The sequence below is a fragment of the Panonychus citri genome, unplaced genomic scaffold, assembly GCF_014898815.1.
Source record: "Panonychus citri isolate SS breed McGregor unplaced genomic scaffold, ASM1489881v1 Contig00001, whole genome shotgun sequence".
NCBI lineage: Eukaryota > Metazoa > Arthropoda > Arachnida > Trombidiformes > Tetranychidae > Panonychus > Panonychus citri.
This window is the reverse complement of record NW_026515406.1, coordinates 171,148-189,354: the sequence shown is the minus strand read 5'-3', so window position 1 is coordinate 189,354 and position 18,207 is coordinate 171,148. Positions and strand designations below refer to the sequence as shown.

The window sequence follows — 18,207 nt, the reverse complement described above, 5'->3', positions numbered from 1 at the left end:
TTTGTACTTGATTGTTGATGTGTTTTCATGGGTAAATTGTTATTTTTTTCATGGCATTTTTTTTATATCCTCAATTCATCCAGACTCTGAGTTGGAATCTTTTTCCTACCTTCTTATTATGTATACAGAGTTTCCACCTATTGGATTTTTATGGTAAAATTTTCATTTTCTGGTTCTAATTGTTGCAATTAATTGTTGTAATTTCATATATTACCAATTGTTTACAATACAATTAGGCAATCTTTTAATTGTACTTGATTTTTTTAACTTGAAATCAACAAATTGTCAACAATTTGTTGAATATCCTTGATTTGAACACTTTGTTGCAATTGGTTTATTGTTGTTTGTTTGTTTACTGATTTTGATGAAATTAATCATTTAAATTGCAATCTACTGACAGAATGTTAATTGTTATGATTAACCGTATATAATTGATGTGTGATTAAGCAACAGTAACAATCAAATTTTTTTTGTTGAATAAATCAAACCTGATTAACAATCAATTTGATCGTTGAGAATGAATATAAATTATACTCTAATCAAAACAATTTATATGTTAATCTGATCACAATTAAAGGTAAACTCTTTGTATAAGATTAACTGTATTAAGAAAATTATATAACATTAAGTTAATTGTTGAGATTATCAATCGATACTCAATTATAACGGAAACGGAAAGTTAATGTTTAACGTGATTAAAGGTAATAATTTTTTTTTATGATCATTTGTTGATTCACCAATTGCTAATTAACATTAATTGCTTACAATAGTGAAATTTACTGGTAATATTAGACGAAAGGTAAGTTAATTGTAATTCATTTAGTTCATTGATTAGTATTGATCATCTGAATGGGTTAATAATAATGATGAAATTATTTTCTTCTCAAATTGAAAGTTATTCATGGCGAGTTGATGATGATGAATATAAATATAATGAGAATGAAAGAGGAAAAGGAAATTAAAATAAGATGAAGATGAAGAAATAAAAATCTATGGATTAGTTTCAATTCAGAAGATTTAGATTCAGTTCTTCATGATTAGATGTGAGTAGAGGAGGAAAAAAAACTTCTTATCGTGAATCTAAGTGAAAGGAATCTAATCTGAACTTTTATCATGATGATGATCATCATCAGAATGATAATAATAATAATGCCAATGATAATTTTGGATTCATCTTTTTTATATATTGTATCTCATTTAATTCAGATGATGAATGTGAGCTAATCTGAATCGGGATGAAGATGAAAATCGGTTTCATCAAGATATTAGTAAATCCCTGAAGAGATGATGATGATGATGATGAGAATAAGAATACTTTTTGTTAGAGACTATGAACTTGTTTCACTGGAAGGAAACTCTGTTTCCCTGAGAAAAGGAAGAAGATGAAAAATTCTGAGGGAAAAGGTAGAAGAGAGAGAGAGAGGAGAGAGAGAGAGAGGTCGTAATGATGGTAATAAGGTGGAGAGGAAGTAAAAATGTAAAGGGTGGGAGATGAGAGGGAGGGAGGGTTATTGATCATTCGATATAAACTTATATCAACTCCCAGGCGGTAGGAAACAAAGATAAGTTTCCAAAGGGAAAAAGGTAAGAGGAGTGGGTGGAAGAGGATTAGGATCATGATGATGGTGGAGAGAATGTTAAATCTATGCCACTCTCATCTGATTCACTTTCACACCCAACAACCTGAATGAAACCAAAAAAATACTCTGATAAAAAAGATCAGATTAAACCAGAGGGACTTTATTGCCAGAGAAAATCAAAACCATATAAAGCTAACAATGATTTTATCAACTCACTCCAACTCCCATTCTCACTCTCACTTTTATCTTCTTTTGCCTTTACCTTTTTCTATTCTCAGAAAACTATTTACCTGTCTATTGAATTTTCATCTTCCCATGGTGATGATGAAACTACAACAATGTCTGTCTTTTGAGTCTCATGAAAAGTAACAAAAATATTAGACAATAGAGAGAGAAAATTTCTTGTCCACTTCCTCCATCTTCATCCTCTCTCTCTCTCAAAGTCCACTCTTCATCTCATCTTACCCACCGACTATCTTGTCATCTTCCTCTTATCATCCTATTAAATGTAAAGAAAAAAAACTGATCGAAATTGAAATAAATCTTTGATGATCTTTTAAACGAGTTACCTTTTCAAACGATTCAAACTTTTTCACTTCCGAAAAATTGATAAACTGAAAACTAATTAGTTTCACCTTAGTTTCAATTATTTATAATTCGAGATGAAATTGATCAGGTGTATGCATGTGAGATGCAAATTCTGGTGAAATTGAAGCATTAATATCAGGTAAGAAGATGAGAATTAACTTTGATACTTAATTTGAAAAGTTCACCATAAATTGTTTAGGTAATCAAATATCCAGTAAGCTGTTAATCTAAATTTTTCCACCGGTGGGAAATGATGATGACATTAAAAACAATATAATGAAATTGATGATTGAAACATTCAACTAATTATCTATCATTATCTTAATGGTAATACAAAAGTAAAACATGCCAAGTATTATATTACTTGGATCCCTAATATAATATATAAAATTTTAAGAAAGCGTTTAAATTTGCTCATCATTTCCGTTTCCTGTTATCTTTTCACCTGTACAATGTACATATACTTATGAACATGCTAAAGAAAAATTATGTATTAAAGTTAATTGTAATTACATGAGATGGTTAATAATGTAAAAGATTACTTTTTACTTGTTTTCCTATTGAACAGGTAAGTAAATTGAATAATGTTAAAGTTAAATGTCCGACTTAGATGAGGTCAGTTATCAGGTCAACTGGATGATTGGAATGCTGTTAAAATATGATTGCAACCTATTATTGTAAATATATTACCTTGTTTTCTGCTTTTGTTTCATTTTATTTGCTAATGTGAGTAAATTTTACCTGTTTTTCAATGGTGATGCCATTTAAACATGTTAACTGATACGTGATTCAAGTCTTGTCCAGAAGATTGAGTTTCATGCATAACCAATTGGTTAACAACTTAAATTAATATAAGTCAATGATCCTTATCATCAGTTTGATTACCTGATGATGGTGATGATAATGATGATGACGATGAGCAAAATTCATTCACAATCATCATCAAAACGCTGAGAGATATTTATCTGTTTTTTTCTTGTATCAAGATGAATCAAACTGAATTTTACATTTACTGAAATGCTGGAAATTGTTTTCCCACCGAGGATTATGATGAGAAGAAGAAAATCTTCCAAATACTACCATGGACATGGTGAGAATGATGATGATAAGGATGATGATGAGGATGAGGATGACAAAGTTACTCTCCTTTACTAATGTAAACTTTTAGGTTCTTGTTGTTGGTTTAACTTTCCCACTTTGACATTTGATACTTTGATGTAATCTTTGGCTTTTCTCATTTTTTAATTAGTCTTGACCATTCAGTCATTCACAAACTGTTTGCTTGATTGACCAACCAGTCAACACCAACTGACCAGGAAAAAGGGGAAAAGGTTATATACTTAGGATATATTATATATTTATCTCTCTCTCTCTCTTTCTGGCTCTTTGATTTTTTTGCTATTCGATGAAGTAAAAAGATGAAGTTAAGAAATCGGAAAAAAAAAGTTTTCGAAACTTTTTCACTTGATCGTAAGTATCTACAAAATTGCATCATTTTGGCCACGATTTTACTGGTCACTTATCCTTGACCAATAAATGATTTACACAACTATCCAAGGTTAATGAGTGTGACAATTATCAACACGTAGTCAACAATTAATGTGTCAATGGTTAGGATAAGGTAACATGTCAAAACTTTTGTCAACTTTTTTGTTTGAGGTTTTTTTTTGTATATTAATAACTAGCACGTTGTCAACGTTGATATATTTAAATATATTCATCCTACTAATTTAAACGTGGTAGGAAAGACAATTAAGATAATTAAACAATTAACAGGTAAGAGAAAGAGAAACAAATTATACTAAATTAAAGCGACTCATTGAAATGTAAATTGTTACAATCAGCAAACAATCAACCTTGTTTTTAGAAGAGCAATTTTTAAATTAATCATTTAACTTTCCAATTTATATTAATTGTAAGTTGAGATTCTCATTTGTCCATCAGATTAAATTGATCACAATCAACGTTTCATTAATCGTTGTTATTATTAAAGTCTAATCGTAATAATAATCAGGAAAAAACAAAGGACAATCAACAATTTTGATTAATTGTTAACAATTTAATCACAATCAAGAGGCTCTAATCATATAGGTTAATATTGATTGGTGGGTATTCATTAAGTAAATCAAGTTAATAAGCATACGAAAGGTTAACCATGCATAAGAATCAAGGTAAATATTATTATATGAGAAAGAAATTTTTTTTTGTCCAACCAACATGTTTGATGTCAATCATAATCATTTACAATTAACTAACTAATATAATTCATAATTTATTATCAAGTGAATTAAGTGACTCCACCAATTAGTTTATAATCATCTCAATCAATCAGTTTAATCAACCACTGCAATTAATTTGTGTGTGTGTCTTGATATCAACTGTACATGAACAGTTTAATAATTAATTAGCTAATCCATTGATTCATTCACACACAATTATAAGATAATTCATATTGATTATGATTTAACTGATAAAAAAAACAATTTACTAATTATCATTCAGAATTCAGTCTTGTTGCCAATTTAATTAACTGATTTAGATCAATGAAAAAAAACTCCAATTGATCATAACAATTGATCAAAGTAAAAAATGTCAACATTATTTTGCTTTTTTCATCTCATGAAATTGATCAGATTTGAATTAAATTCTGATTGAAACTCATGAAAGAGAGAGAGAGAGAGAGAGAGAGAGAGAGAGAGATCAACAACCAAATAATCAACTAATTGTTACAATTAAGCAAATCCGCTTGAGACGGATTATCATCTGATCACCAATGAGACTGAGAGGAAGTGCAGTTGAAAGACTATGATGATGAAGATAATTAATGATGATAAGAAAGACAAAAGGAAAGAGGTAAAGTTAATAATAACCTTTGTGCCGATACTAAGGTCACCATATTGGAAGCGTTGTCGATCGTTATAATTATCATCATAAAGATGTCAGGTCAATATGAGAGCGAAAGAAAAAGTTTTTCTTCTTCTCCTTTTTATCAATGACATGGATTCGGTCTGTTGATTGTTAGTTAATTGTCATGATTATCAGTAATTAGTTGTCAATGATTACCATCTATTTATCACTAACAATTTAGTGTGAATTTAAATCACTTCGTCTAATTATTACTCTAATTGTTGTTGCTCAACATTAATGGTCACTTTGCAATTGATAAAGTTTGTCAGATATTTTTATTGGATAACATTTGAATGTTAATCATTTTAATTACTGTGTTTAATTATTGATTAATTAGCTCATGATCATCAACGGAAACTGTTGTTGATGTTGTTTATTCAGACTGATGAGGATTTTTAATTGTTTACCTGAGCCAATTAACGGCTATTGATTGTTTACCTATTTCGTATATTGAAATGATTATTATTAGTGTTAATTGTTAGTTAATAAACTGTATGCATCTTGAAATGGCAACAATTAACTTTAATTGTTGTAATACATGTGAATAATTTTGCTATTGTTGCACCTAAACAATTAAGAGGTAATTAAAAAATATGAAAGGTTAATTGTCATTTCTTGTTGATTAGCAAGCAGACAAAATTAACTATTGTAATAGTTTAATTTAATTGTTAATCAACATTTAAGGTTAACAATTTGATACCTTTCATTTAATTATTAATGATGATTATTAAATTGTCTCTTAATTGTCAAGTAAAAGGTTATTGTAACTTTAATCATCGTAATTTAATCAATAACATTAAAAATTGATCCTAATCGATAATCATTATTATTTTAATCATCAGTCTTTAATCATGATTAAGGTTGATCAAAGTTTTCACAACAACTAAATCAAAAAAAAAATGCTCGATTTGATTAGGAAATAGTTAATCATTTGAAATTGAATTAAATTGTTGGCACGTTGGAAATTGATTAAGAAACTTTTTCTATCACAATTACCTGATTGTTTGGTCACCTTGATTATTTGGATTAATTTTGATTATCCAATCAAGAAGATGAAAGGATTAGATTATAATTTGATTGTTAATTGTTTACGACAACAAAAATGATCACACAAATTGATTGTGATTAAGTTTTCATTTGATTAATAATTAATCAATAATCGTTTCTGTCTCTCTCTCTCTCCACCCAATCCAGTAATTGTAATTAGCTTTAAATTAATTGTTAACAATGAATTTCTGGATTGATTATAAGTGAGAGAGAGAGACAAGTTAATTAACTTGAATAGCAATTAAAGTAAAAACAATCAAGGTTAACAATCAACTGGACAATTAATTGTTTCCTGAATCAAAACCTGAACAGGAACAACAACAAATTAAACTTACACAATCAATGACAATCTTAATTAATTATTGTTCATTTGCTGTTCACAATAATGAATTAAATAAATATATTGATCAGTGAATTGAATCAATCTTTCATTTATACCCTAAGGCTATTAGACTGTAATTAAATTAATCATCACAAATAAGACATATTTTAACACTAAGACGAAAGGTAATTACTTTTAATTAACAACAAACGGGAAACAATTTAGATAATTAATGTTATTGATCAACTGGATAAAGATTAATTGTTAATGTTTGTAAATCAAATACTATTATCACAATGATAATGGAGGAAGAAAATTTAGAATTGGTATGAATTTTTAAATTGTTATCATTAAATTGTTCTTGTTACAATTTAATCAAGTTGTAGAGATTTAATTTGAAACAGTAAATTATGTAAATCAGTGAATCAAATTACCATGATTATGATTATTATCTTGTAAGAATCATGAATAAAATTGAATTTCTCATCATTTCTTATGAGAAGAGTGAAAATTTTTCTCAACCAGAAAAGTTGAAGAAAAAAAAAGTTCGAACTTTTTTCCATTCGAATTGAGAACTTTTCTTCTTACATAAATAATCACAGTTGAATTGTGGAAGACAGAGATGAATTGATGATAATACTCTCAGTGAGAGAGAGAGAAAGATGATGATGAGGATGAGGATGATAAGAGAAACTTGAAGACTTGAAGATTTCAACATCTAGGGTAACAAAGTGATGACCCAAACAATTGGTCAAGTTAAAGTGACCATGATAAATGTAATCATTGTAATGGTTTTGTGTTCCAATGATGATGATGATGATGAGGATGATCATCACCATTGAAACAATTAAATGACCTAGACAATGATCAGGCTGTAAAATCTGGTAAGTGTGAGTAGATTGTTGTGGATTGGAATTTAAAGAAACCATAAACAAAAGTGGAAAGAAAGAGAAAAAGAAAGGGAAAAAGCTTGAGATCCATTTATCTTCACAATCATCATCATCATCATCATCATCTTAATCTTCATCTTTTACCCACTCAAGGGTCCAATATGTCCACTACCATCTAAAGCCTTGACCATCACCACCTTAAAATGGTTTACATGTTCACTTACTTTGAGAATGATTTTTATTAAACTCATAGGAATCCATTGATTTTCCAGTTGAACGTGTTAAACATTTTAAATGATTACATTTAATTCAGTTCAATTCAGTTCACAATTGTATCACAATGATAATAATACAATCAGTAATAAACGTGTAAAACAATAACAATAAAAGTTAATCCATTATCATCATCATCAAATTGGTCATCTCAAGATGATGACCAAGTGAAATTTTTTCCCGTTACCAATAAAATGAAAATGAATCAATACTTTCACCAATTTCTAAACGTAAACGATAATCATTTGCTAATTGTTATCTCGATGGTTAAGTCTACTAAGAACTGAATTTCCTCAATTCGATAATCAGACAAAAAATGATAAACTCTAATCGCGAAGTCAACCAATTTTCAAATGTCCAAACTCGAAGTTCAAATGGTGCGAATATTTCAAATGATTCATGAGATATCATGGTGAACATCAATGACTCAGTTTTCTTTATTAATAACAATTGAATCTTCTAGTGAAATCATCTGAGTTTTCAGGATAATCTTTTGACAACGATAATGAACTTTGGTCTTAGTAATCAGTTAATCATTAACCTATTCAACTGTTTGTAGATTTGAATTGATTGTTGTTTGAGATGGACTTGGAAATTCAAAAGTTAATCATAATAATAAAGAAACGAGATTAGTTTAAGTGAGTATTTAATGAAAAAAATGGATAAAGATGAAAAGAAATAGTTGAATTAGTCAATTGGTTGATTAAGATTTCATCATGTTATTCAGATTCTTGAATGAAGGAAACTTATTATCATGGAGTTAGAGTCTCCCTCTATCGCGATGAAGCAAAAGGAAGATAAAAATGTAAGTAATGAAGATAAAAGATGAGGATGATAAAAGAGGAAGACAAAAAATTTACCTTTTTCTTTTCTAATTTTGTTGTTTCAATTGTTAGATATTTATTTCGTTCTGGTGATGAGGATGTAAAATGATGTCCAGGAATTTGTATTAACCCTGAAGGTAAATTTTACAGAAAAAGATAAACAAACAAACAGGTAACCAAATATGAGAAGTAAATAAGATTAGGATGAAGATGATGAGAGAAAGAAGAAAAATTTTCTCTTCTTCTTCTTGGAATGTCAACTTTTACCTTCTCTCTCTCTCTCTCTCTTCTCTATTTCTCTACATCTTTCTCATCCACAAGTGATGAGGATGATAAGGAAGATGAAAGAAATTTCTCTTTTGACAGTTTCTCTTTTTTTCTTCTTCTTAATTATCATCTTATCCATGAAATGGTTTCTCATTGAAAGAGGGTCAAGGACCTTAACTTACCTTAAATCTCAGGTGTATCAGTAGCTGAATTCAAGGTTAATCTACTGATGATTAAGCTTCATACCGATTGACTCATAATCTTTAATAGTTAATCCCTTGGGTGGATTAACTATTTGATTTACATGGTGAAGCCAAAGTAACGTTTTAATTATTACCATTATCAAGTTCAATTGTCATTCAATATCAATATGAATCTCTAGGATGATCAAAATGGTTAACTTAATTGTCCTCGAGTTCAAGTAAACAAATAAGTTAATTGTTGCTATTTCTTATTATCTCAACAATAGATTTACTATTAGATTGCTGATTTAGTTTTTGTTTTCTTTTTGTGTTTAATTGCTGTTATTTTCTCAATTGATTTAATTTTTGTCACAATTAACCTTTGATAACCTTTTCCTGGTGGTTGTTGTTAATTGTTTTCTTGTTAATTGTAATTAGTTGATAATCTTCTGTGGTTTTTTGTTTCGTTTCAATTGAGGGAAAAAAAATTTCAATTCTCTGAAATGGTTGAAAAGTTTTCTGTATTATAACAATTTATTATTATCAAAAAGAAAGTGTTGTTAATTGTTACAGTTAATTGTTGGAAGATGATTATGGTAAAACATGTAACATCTCAAAGTTAATTGTTGTCAAAGTTAAAAAAACAACTTAAATTGTCAACTGTCAATATGACAAAAGGCTCCAAATGTGAGTTTACTTGATGAGAATTGAAAAAAAAAGCAAAACAGGTAAACCAATTGACAATTCAGTTAATTGTTTAATCTCCATGTGATTTATATTATTAATCATATTTAATTTAACAATTAACTAACGAACTGTTTATAACTTGAAACACTAATTAATCATCTTTTTTTGGTGGTAAATGATTAGTGATGAGGATCAACATCCTCCACCCACTTCCTCCTCTCGAGAGGCACTTGCACAGCTCAATCAATCATGATGATGAAGATGAAGATGATGAAGATGAAGATGAAGATGATTATCATCATCACTAAGCTCCTCCATCTTTACTCAATCCAATCAACCGATGGAAGAGTCAATAACTCAATTAATTTAGTAAATACTTTGATAGTTGATCAACTGTTACTCTGGACTGATATTGACAATTGTTTTCATTTTTGTTGTTGTTGTTGTTGTTGTTGACCAATTTCAATAGTAAATTTTTTAAATTAATTACATTTCATTTAGTTGATTTCTTATATAATAATAACATTAGAAGTTGTTTAATGAGCTTTCCATTGATATCAAAATCAAGATCCAACTCCCTTTTGGATGGGCTTACAATGTATTTGTTGTTGTTTTGTTTACCAAAAAATTGTTTGGCTTATCACAATCAGAATTAGATAATAATAATAATCATATCCATAAGCATAATAATAATATATTAAATATACAGGAGAGAGAGATGATGATGATGATGATGAAGATGATGAAGAGATGTGGAAGACGATTATGATTATGATTATGATAATGGCTAAGTTATTATCGTCTTTGTGTCTTCTTACAATCTATTGGTAATCTAATTGTTTTCTTTGAAAAATATTGATCATTTTAAAAAACAGAAACGAGAGATGATTAAAAAAAGGGAACAGATCATCACAATTAAAGTCTTTTCCTGGTGATGGTTCATTTTTCGAGTTGATTGTTATCGAGGTTTGCGATTTCCATGAGAAGTTTTCTTTTTTCGGACTTTCTTTCTCAATAAAGTGGGAGTTATGCTCCTTTGAGATGTAATGAAATCAAAAAGAGAGAGAGATGTTTAATGTGATGAAGATGAAGATGAAGATAAAGTTGATTGGGATGAAAGAAGGAAAGACGAAGAGTACGAAAGCAAGAGGTAGATTTACATTACACCGGGAAGGTTAATATTTTCTCTCTCCTCAATCATCTTTGTTAATCGTTCCTTGTTTAAGTGAATAGTTAATTAGTACATTAATTAGATCCATTAGCAGAGCAGGTGATTGACAATCGATTGGAAATTAACGAGATTTGGCTTTTTCACCAAATCGTTTTCGCTCTGTGCCCATTGGATGATGATTATGAATTGAATGATTGTTAATTTTGTTTCTCTCCTTTAAAAATCAGCAAAACAATTGAAAATAAACTTGATTATCCCAGAATAAATTGTCTCTTTTGATCCGCATTTTATACATAACAATACATTTCATCATTTACAATTAACTGTTGTCATTGTAATGGCACTTCTACTGCTGGTGGTTAATTGAAATGCTGCAACTTGATCATTGATAATATATCCAAATTGATGAGAAATTGTATTATAATAATAATAATAAGCTCCATCTTGTTTTGTCTTTATGACTCTGAACTCTCCCATGTGAGAAATTAATTCTAATTGTGATAAGGATTTATAATCCTTTAAGGAGTTTGTGCTTTTCATTGTGACATTTAGACCTCTGAATATTATTCATGATGTTCTTGTAGTGACTATGTAAGGGTAACCAAAAGTGACAAGGAATTAACGGTCATCGGCAAACTCGTCTCTCTTTCTTTTGAAATCCGTTAATTAATTGTTTAGTCTCAGGTTTGTAATCAATTCTTTTTCTTTGTTCCATCTCAGCTTATTACCTCCCATGTTACAGAAAGAGTAAACATGGAAACGGAAGTATCTCTGTTTCTTGTTTCTTGTTTTTCTCATTTTTCATTTGCCTTGGATTCGTTTTCTTGTGTTAAGAAGTTGTTGAGAGAGAGAGAGATAGAGAGAGAGAGAGAGAGAGAATTGGGAAGGCGATATTACATTTAAGGGAATAGATATAAATCTGATGATGATCATGAGGACGAGGATGATTGGGAAGGAGAAGAAGATGTTTGATTAGAATCAAAAGATGTGGATGGTGATGATGTACTCGTTTTGGAGAGATACTTTTTCCTTGCGGTTGTTAATAAATCTATTCGTCTTTTTCCAAGATTTGATTGTCTTTCTGAAGGTGATTCTGAGAATGAACTTCCATAGATTCTTGATCCTGGATAGACAAGATGATCATCAGCTATTGTTCTCGTTGATGATGAAGATGAAGATGATGCTATTGGTGAGATGATTGTAGATGAGGTGGATGGTAATGGTGCTGTTGTTGAAAATGATGTTGATGGTGATGATGATGATGAAGCTGGTGACATTGTAGTATCATACAAATCATCTAGTGGTGTTTTATGTACGGTGGTGGAAGATATTGAAAAAAATGGATTCTCATTACCACTACTACTATCACTACTGGAGGAACTGCCACTCGGTGAGTTACTGTTGATTGAAAAGTTATCCACTTGACTGGTTGACCTGGAAAAATAAATTGTAACAATTGAGAAATGAGACCAAATTGTTGATAATAAAGGTAAAGCAAAGGTGATAAAAAAAAATGACTTCATCACTAATTTGGTTGGTCACAGTTACTTTTCAGATCAAGTTGCTAACGCAACAGTTAACAACAATCGATTGGATGAAAAAAGTAGTTCGAAAAGTTGAACTGTCCAGTGATAACAATATTGATAATGATCAATAAAAATGGATAAAACGGAAAGAGAAAGGATCGATCCAAATACGTAATCAAAGGTAGAGAAAGAAGGAAAAAAAAGTAAATAAGTTTAGAAGAAAACTTTTTTTTCTCTCTCCTTCATGGAAAATAATCAAATCGAGAACCAATTGTTTGATAATGAATAAGTTTTTTCTATTCGCTGATTGTTGTTGTTGTTGTTGTTGATCCTAAACAAGCAACAAAACTGTCAATCAAAAGGCATTGGGATGAATCGTATTTGCAATCGAAACTATTTCAACTTCCGTAATATCCGATGATTGGAGTAAATGAATTAACCTAATGTGATACTAAACTAAAAAGGAAAAGAAAATAAAGAAATTAGAATGAGATCATTAACTTTGTTATTATTGTAGAAAAAAAATTAAGAACGAAGAAAAAAAAATCAAAGACTGAATGAGAATAGAAACAAAAAAAAAATGGAAATTATCCAAATTGATCAAGGATAAATCACAACCCATTTACAAATCATTGAATTAACATAATCTAAATTTCACTTGTCTAATTAACTATTTCATGGTGTTATTAGCATCATGACGAATCAAAGTTTTATGGTAAATAGGGAAAAGATGATGATGATGAGGATGAAAAGTGAAAAAGAATGAGAGAGAACAGAAAAAACAAAAGGTATTATCACTTTGTTTACATCTTCAAGGCTACTATCATGAGAGTATATTTAATATTAATAAGAAAAAAATTACTATTCTTGAGTGATGTTGATAATAATTGCAGAAAAATACGTTCGGTGTGTCAATAAGAAAGGGAATGAAAATATTACATGAAAACTAAATAAGAAAATGAGATGATGATGATGATGGAAAGTAAAAAGGTAAGAAATACCTTAATGCTCTGTGGTAAGAAACAAGATGATGAAATGCTAAGCTTGAGTAAATCTGAATTCTCAGAGAAAACTGAGAAACCTTGGAATTGAAAACTTGGCGAGTAACATGAATGACATTGATAGTAGAAAGCAAGCTCCCTCTTACTCTCTTCTAGTTACTCTTTCTTTCACCCAATCTTTTTCAACTCAAAATAATTTCTAGAATGAAATATTTAGAGTTATATTTTTATCTTCCATGAAAAATTTATCATCACACAAAATCTAGTAAACATTCAGGGTAAAAGAAACACTCAGAGATTGTTAGTTTCAACTACTCACTTTAACTTGATTAGTTTTTCTGTGCTAACATATTAATAACAATTAACAGATAAACCATTGATTGTGATCAGTAAAACAATTTGAAAGAATAACAAAAAAAAATGGTCTCATCTGATAGCGATTCTTGTTCAAGTACTATGATGATAATTAAACCCTCCCTCAACTCGTAAACATATGAAAAGAGATATTTGAACTTTGCTTTAGTTTTGATACACTTTTTTTCGCTCTCTCCTCCATCTCAGACATGATGAAAAGAGAATGAGAGTGTGAGAGAGAGAGATGGAGAGAAAATGATTACCTTGAAATGTCTTCAGGTTCGTAAGGACCAATTCGACCTTCTAAAATATTCTCAGCGGTTAAATCCATACTTCGAGTGATCCTTAGATCGGCAATGATGATGGCTAAAGGAACATGAGGAAATGTGATCTGAATTTGACGGACATTTCTTCAAAAGAAATAGTTGATGCATGAGTTGCTCTGGTATTGTCCAGATTATCGTTTATACTAAGATGCATTGTAGCAAGAGGTCGGGTCACTTCAACTGAGATACTTGGTAACCAAGAAGCGTAACGAGGTCCTTCAAAGTGAAAGAAATTGGTTCTTCCTCCATTTCCACGATTATTATCTCTATCACCTCCATTGGTTCGAGTATCATCATCATTATGATCCTCTTCAGTTCGATGTTTCAATGAAGTTCGACAGGTTGGACATGAAGTATCCTGTTCAAGCCATGATCGTAAACATGAATTGTGAAAAAGATGAGAACAGGGAAGTTTACGAGCCGCTTCCATCTTATCCCAGCAAATGGCACAATCGTCACTATTTTTTTCCAATTCTTCGGTTGTTGCCATCGGAAAATTGGCTTCCATCAAGCGGACAACCTTTTGTTTTCCAAATCATAATCGAATAGAGAAAATAAGAGAGAAACAAGTTAAGATTAGATGATCAGGATGATTAAGACAAAATTATATGACAAACACATAAGAACGTGAAAATAAGTGAATAAGAAAACAGATAATAGAAAGAGAGATTAAAGAAAAGAGTCATCAAGCGTAATCGAATGCGTAACTAAATAAGATAATAGAAAAAGATTATATGATATAAGAAGGAAAAAGAGAAAGAAATTCTATTTGAAAGATTCTTCATATAATACTTTTAACTCATTATCGATTCTTTGATATTGTTTTCTTTTTGTATTTCTTACCTGTAGATAATTTTTATGCTTACGAATACGACGATTTATCTCAAAGAAAAGGTATCGTAATTGCATTAGGATAACTAAACTTGCCACTGAGAGGATAATGTTACCCCAGAAGAGCATATGAAGATGATGGAAGAAATCAATGAAAAGAAGAGCAAGTTCAAAGACCAGTTCGGTGAAATAAGCATATGAGGCTCGATTTTCCCAGACACCTTCATGATTAAGATCCCAAAGGTGAATAGCGTAGCGTATTGAAACGTAAAGGGTTCGCACGGCAACAAGTGAACATTCAGCGGCCATAAAGGCAAAGGTATTTAATCCTGCGTGTAGACCGATAACTATGCAAACAACAAATAGTGAGAAAGATGATGCAAGGATAACGGAGAGAAGAAGAAGAAGACGAAAATGTGTCCATTTTGGGGTCATAGGTGAGAAAGAAAGATATTCAAAACGATCTTTACACAATTGTGCAAGTAGAGTAAGAAAACCAAGTATTGAAAACCAAGAGACCCAAAGGACAACTTCATCCATTGATTGGACATTCATTACACCAAAGATGAAGATAAATTTGTAGAAAATGAAATTCCAGAAACGATCTTTCATATGTTGCTGTTCGGATACTCTTAGTTCACCGAAAACCAGTGTTTGAATTACTTTACCCAATAAGATTAGGCAACAATAGGCCATGTTGATTAATGTCCAAACACAAAGGGGCTCATGTAACATCAGGTAAAGAACATCAATGAAACGCTTAAGAACAGGTGAATCAAGTAGGAAACCAAGATGGATTGAGGTTTCATTGAAAGATGATAGAATACCCGAAAGGCCTTGACCAACAAGTAATCCGCCATCTTCTGCTTCTAGGCTTCGGTTTATTAGGGCCTCTGAATCAAGGGTGACGTCAACGGTTAGGGTTGCATTTAATTTCCAATCGGGTTCACTTGTTACTTGAAACGCATACCAAACGGAACAGGACAAAAGTAGTACACTGATTGTTGTGTAGGCTTGAAGACTAGGTAATGGTAATATCTCTGGAGTATCGAGAAAAAAAGCTGGCATAATTGTTAATCAATATTAAGGTGTTGGTTCAGCACTTGAAGAAGAAAGATTTAAGTTGAGATTTGTAAGAGAGGAAGAGAGAGAGAGAGAGAGAAATAGAAAAGGATATTGGAAAGAAAGACTTTTAAAATGTATAAATGGTTTGATGATGTTATTGTTGTTGATTGATGGTTGACAATTTGATGATGAAGAAAATTATTTAAGGTTGGTTAGTCTTTCGGTAGTGATGATAGGAAAATCTTTCTTTCCTCTGACAATCCCTTTGATCGTCCAGATTAATTGGGAGTAACCTTGTTCAGTTGTTTCTTGTTTTTAGCCTCGGATAAATTCAATTGCTGGTTATTTATCTGTTGAAAGATCAAAAGGAATCATGAGAAAAAGGTAAGAAATATATTATGTGTAATTTTAGGGGAAAAAAGAAGAGATAGAAAAAAGAGAATAGAATAAAAAAAAGTAGATAAGATTATTAAAAGAGAACAAAAGAAAACTGGAGAATTAAAGTTGCATAGTAAACAGAATTTAAGAACTTGAGTGATTAATAGAAAATTACAGATAAATTGTTGGGCTGGAAAAGCGAGAGGAGAGAAAAAATTAGAGACAAAAGAGATGACGATGTGAAAGAAGAGAAAAAGGAGAGCAAAGAGAGAGAGAGAGAGAGAGAGAAGAAAAGTAAGGTCCGACTGAATGAGATGAAATAAAGGATTACCTTAAAAGAGTGAGAGAGAGAGAGAAAGAGATAGAAAGAAAAAAGAAAGAGAAAGAGAGAGATTATCATCAAACATAGTTACCTTTTTTTCACCAAATTAAATGAAAGACTGGTGATGATAAAAGGAAGATATTGAAAATTGTGATTGATTTTTTCCGTAAAAATCAGTGTAGAGTTGAAAGTAGACTAATCCAGTATTCTAATGAGATAAATATGATAAAATAAAAAGAACAATTAACAGCAATTAACAATTAGGTCCATGATAATTGTTGATTAAAAACATTCTCATTCAAAACAATCACAAAAAATGAAAACAAACATCAAAAAGAGAGACACAAAGATTGGATCCAAAATGGATCCGATTCACAACAAAAGAAGACTAAGTATTAAAAATGTTCTAAATTTGAATTGGTTTTCTTTTCTTTTTCTATAATAAACAATCTAATCCAGTCAATGGGTAGAAATAAACAATTTAAATATAGAATTTTGAACAGTTTAAATTATAAAGAAAACAATTAATCCTAATGACTGATTTTCCTTTTAAAACATAGGAGAATCAGAGAAACAAAAGTCAATTGTTAGAAATGAAAAGATTCTAATTTTTAAAAGGAAATTAATTACATTGATTCTCTTACTTGATTCTTGGTGATTTCAGTTTTCTTTTGGTGTGATTGAAAGAAAATACACTTGATTAAACTCACAGGAGATTAAAAATAGAAATAAAAACAATTAAAATTCACATTGTTGTCAATCCGAATCCGAAAAAGATACTAAATTAATTGTTCGTTTAAAGAGCAACAGATGGCGACTCAATCGATTTTGGTTCGAATTTTTTTTCGTTCTAATTTTCAATTGATAGAAATTAGAAAATTTAGATTCTTAAACAGTTATACTTATAAAACACATTAGTTGTTTGAATCATGTAACCTATCAGAGCAACATGTGACAAAATTATCATGTCCTAGGAAATTGTTCAAAAGTTGAAGGTTATTAATGTGTCAATCAATGAACTTTTTCAGAGTTACAATAAGAAAATGTTAATGAAATTAGGTTTTGATTGTACCTAATGTTTGATTTCAAGTCGATTGAATAAAAAACTACCAAAATTTAAGATTCGCAGCCGAAAGTTCAAAGCATTTAAATTGTAATCAATACAGAGCATTTCATCAAGTTTCCAACAAGTTTTTCTTGGATAACTTTTTTGTCTTTCATTATTACGACCTCAGACTCGAATTATGGGAGTTTGAACTAATATTATCAATGGTTATGTTTCATCCCGATTGTTATGATAAGATTTCAAGTCCATTTGATAGCCGGGAAAAGGTTTGCGATCAATAATATTAAAAGGTGACAATTGAGTAATAACTCGAACCTGAGGTCGTAATAATGAAAGACAAAAAAGTTATCCAAGAAAAACTTATTGGAAACTTGATGAAATGCTCTGTGTTGATTGCAATTTAGAGATGATTTTCCGGTTAATCCAAACTGAAAAGTTCATTAGTTTATAAAATAAACACCAGATAGCGACCGTAGTTTCTGTTTTAATTGTTCTAACTTTTAATTGTCTCTCAATGTTTAAAACAGTTGAAAAATAAATCATTTGCTCTTCATTTGATATTAATTGTTTCATTAATTTTACTCCAGGATTAAAAGCAAT

The 18,207-nt window shown here is 30.1% G+C and overlaps 1 protein-coding gene across 1 annotated transcript; it reads right to left on the bottom strand.

Moving 5' to 3' along the window:
* Window positions 1–9,617: 9,617 nt before the first annotated feature.
* On the bottom strand, window positions 9,618–16,868 carry LOC128395462 (E3 ubiquitin-protein ligase AMFR-like). Its single transcript, XM_053355928.1, is given in 5 exon segments — window positions 9,618–12,172; window positions 13,883–14,024; window positions 14,027–14,465; window positions 14,789–16,191; window positions 16,633–16,868. Coding segments are annotated over 4 exon segments (2,142 nt in total). The 5' UTR covers window positions 15,845–16,191; window positions 16,633–16,868; the 3' UTR covers window positions 9,618–11,667.
* Window positions 16,869–18,207: the final 1,339 nt, after the last annotated feature.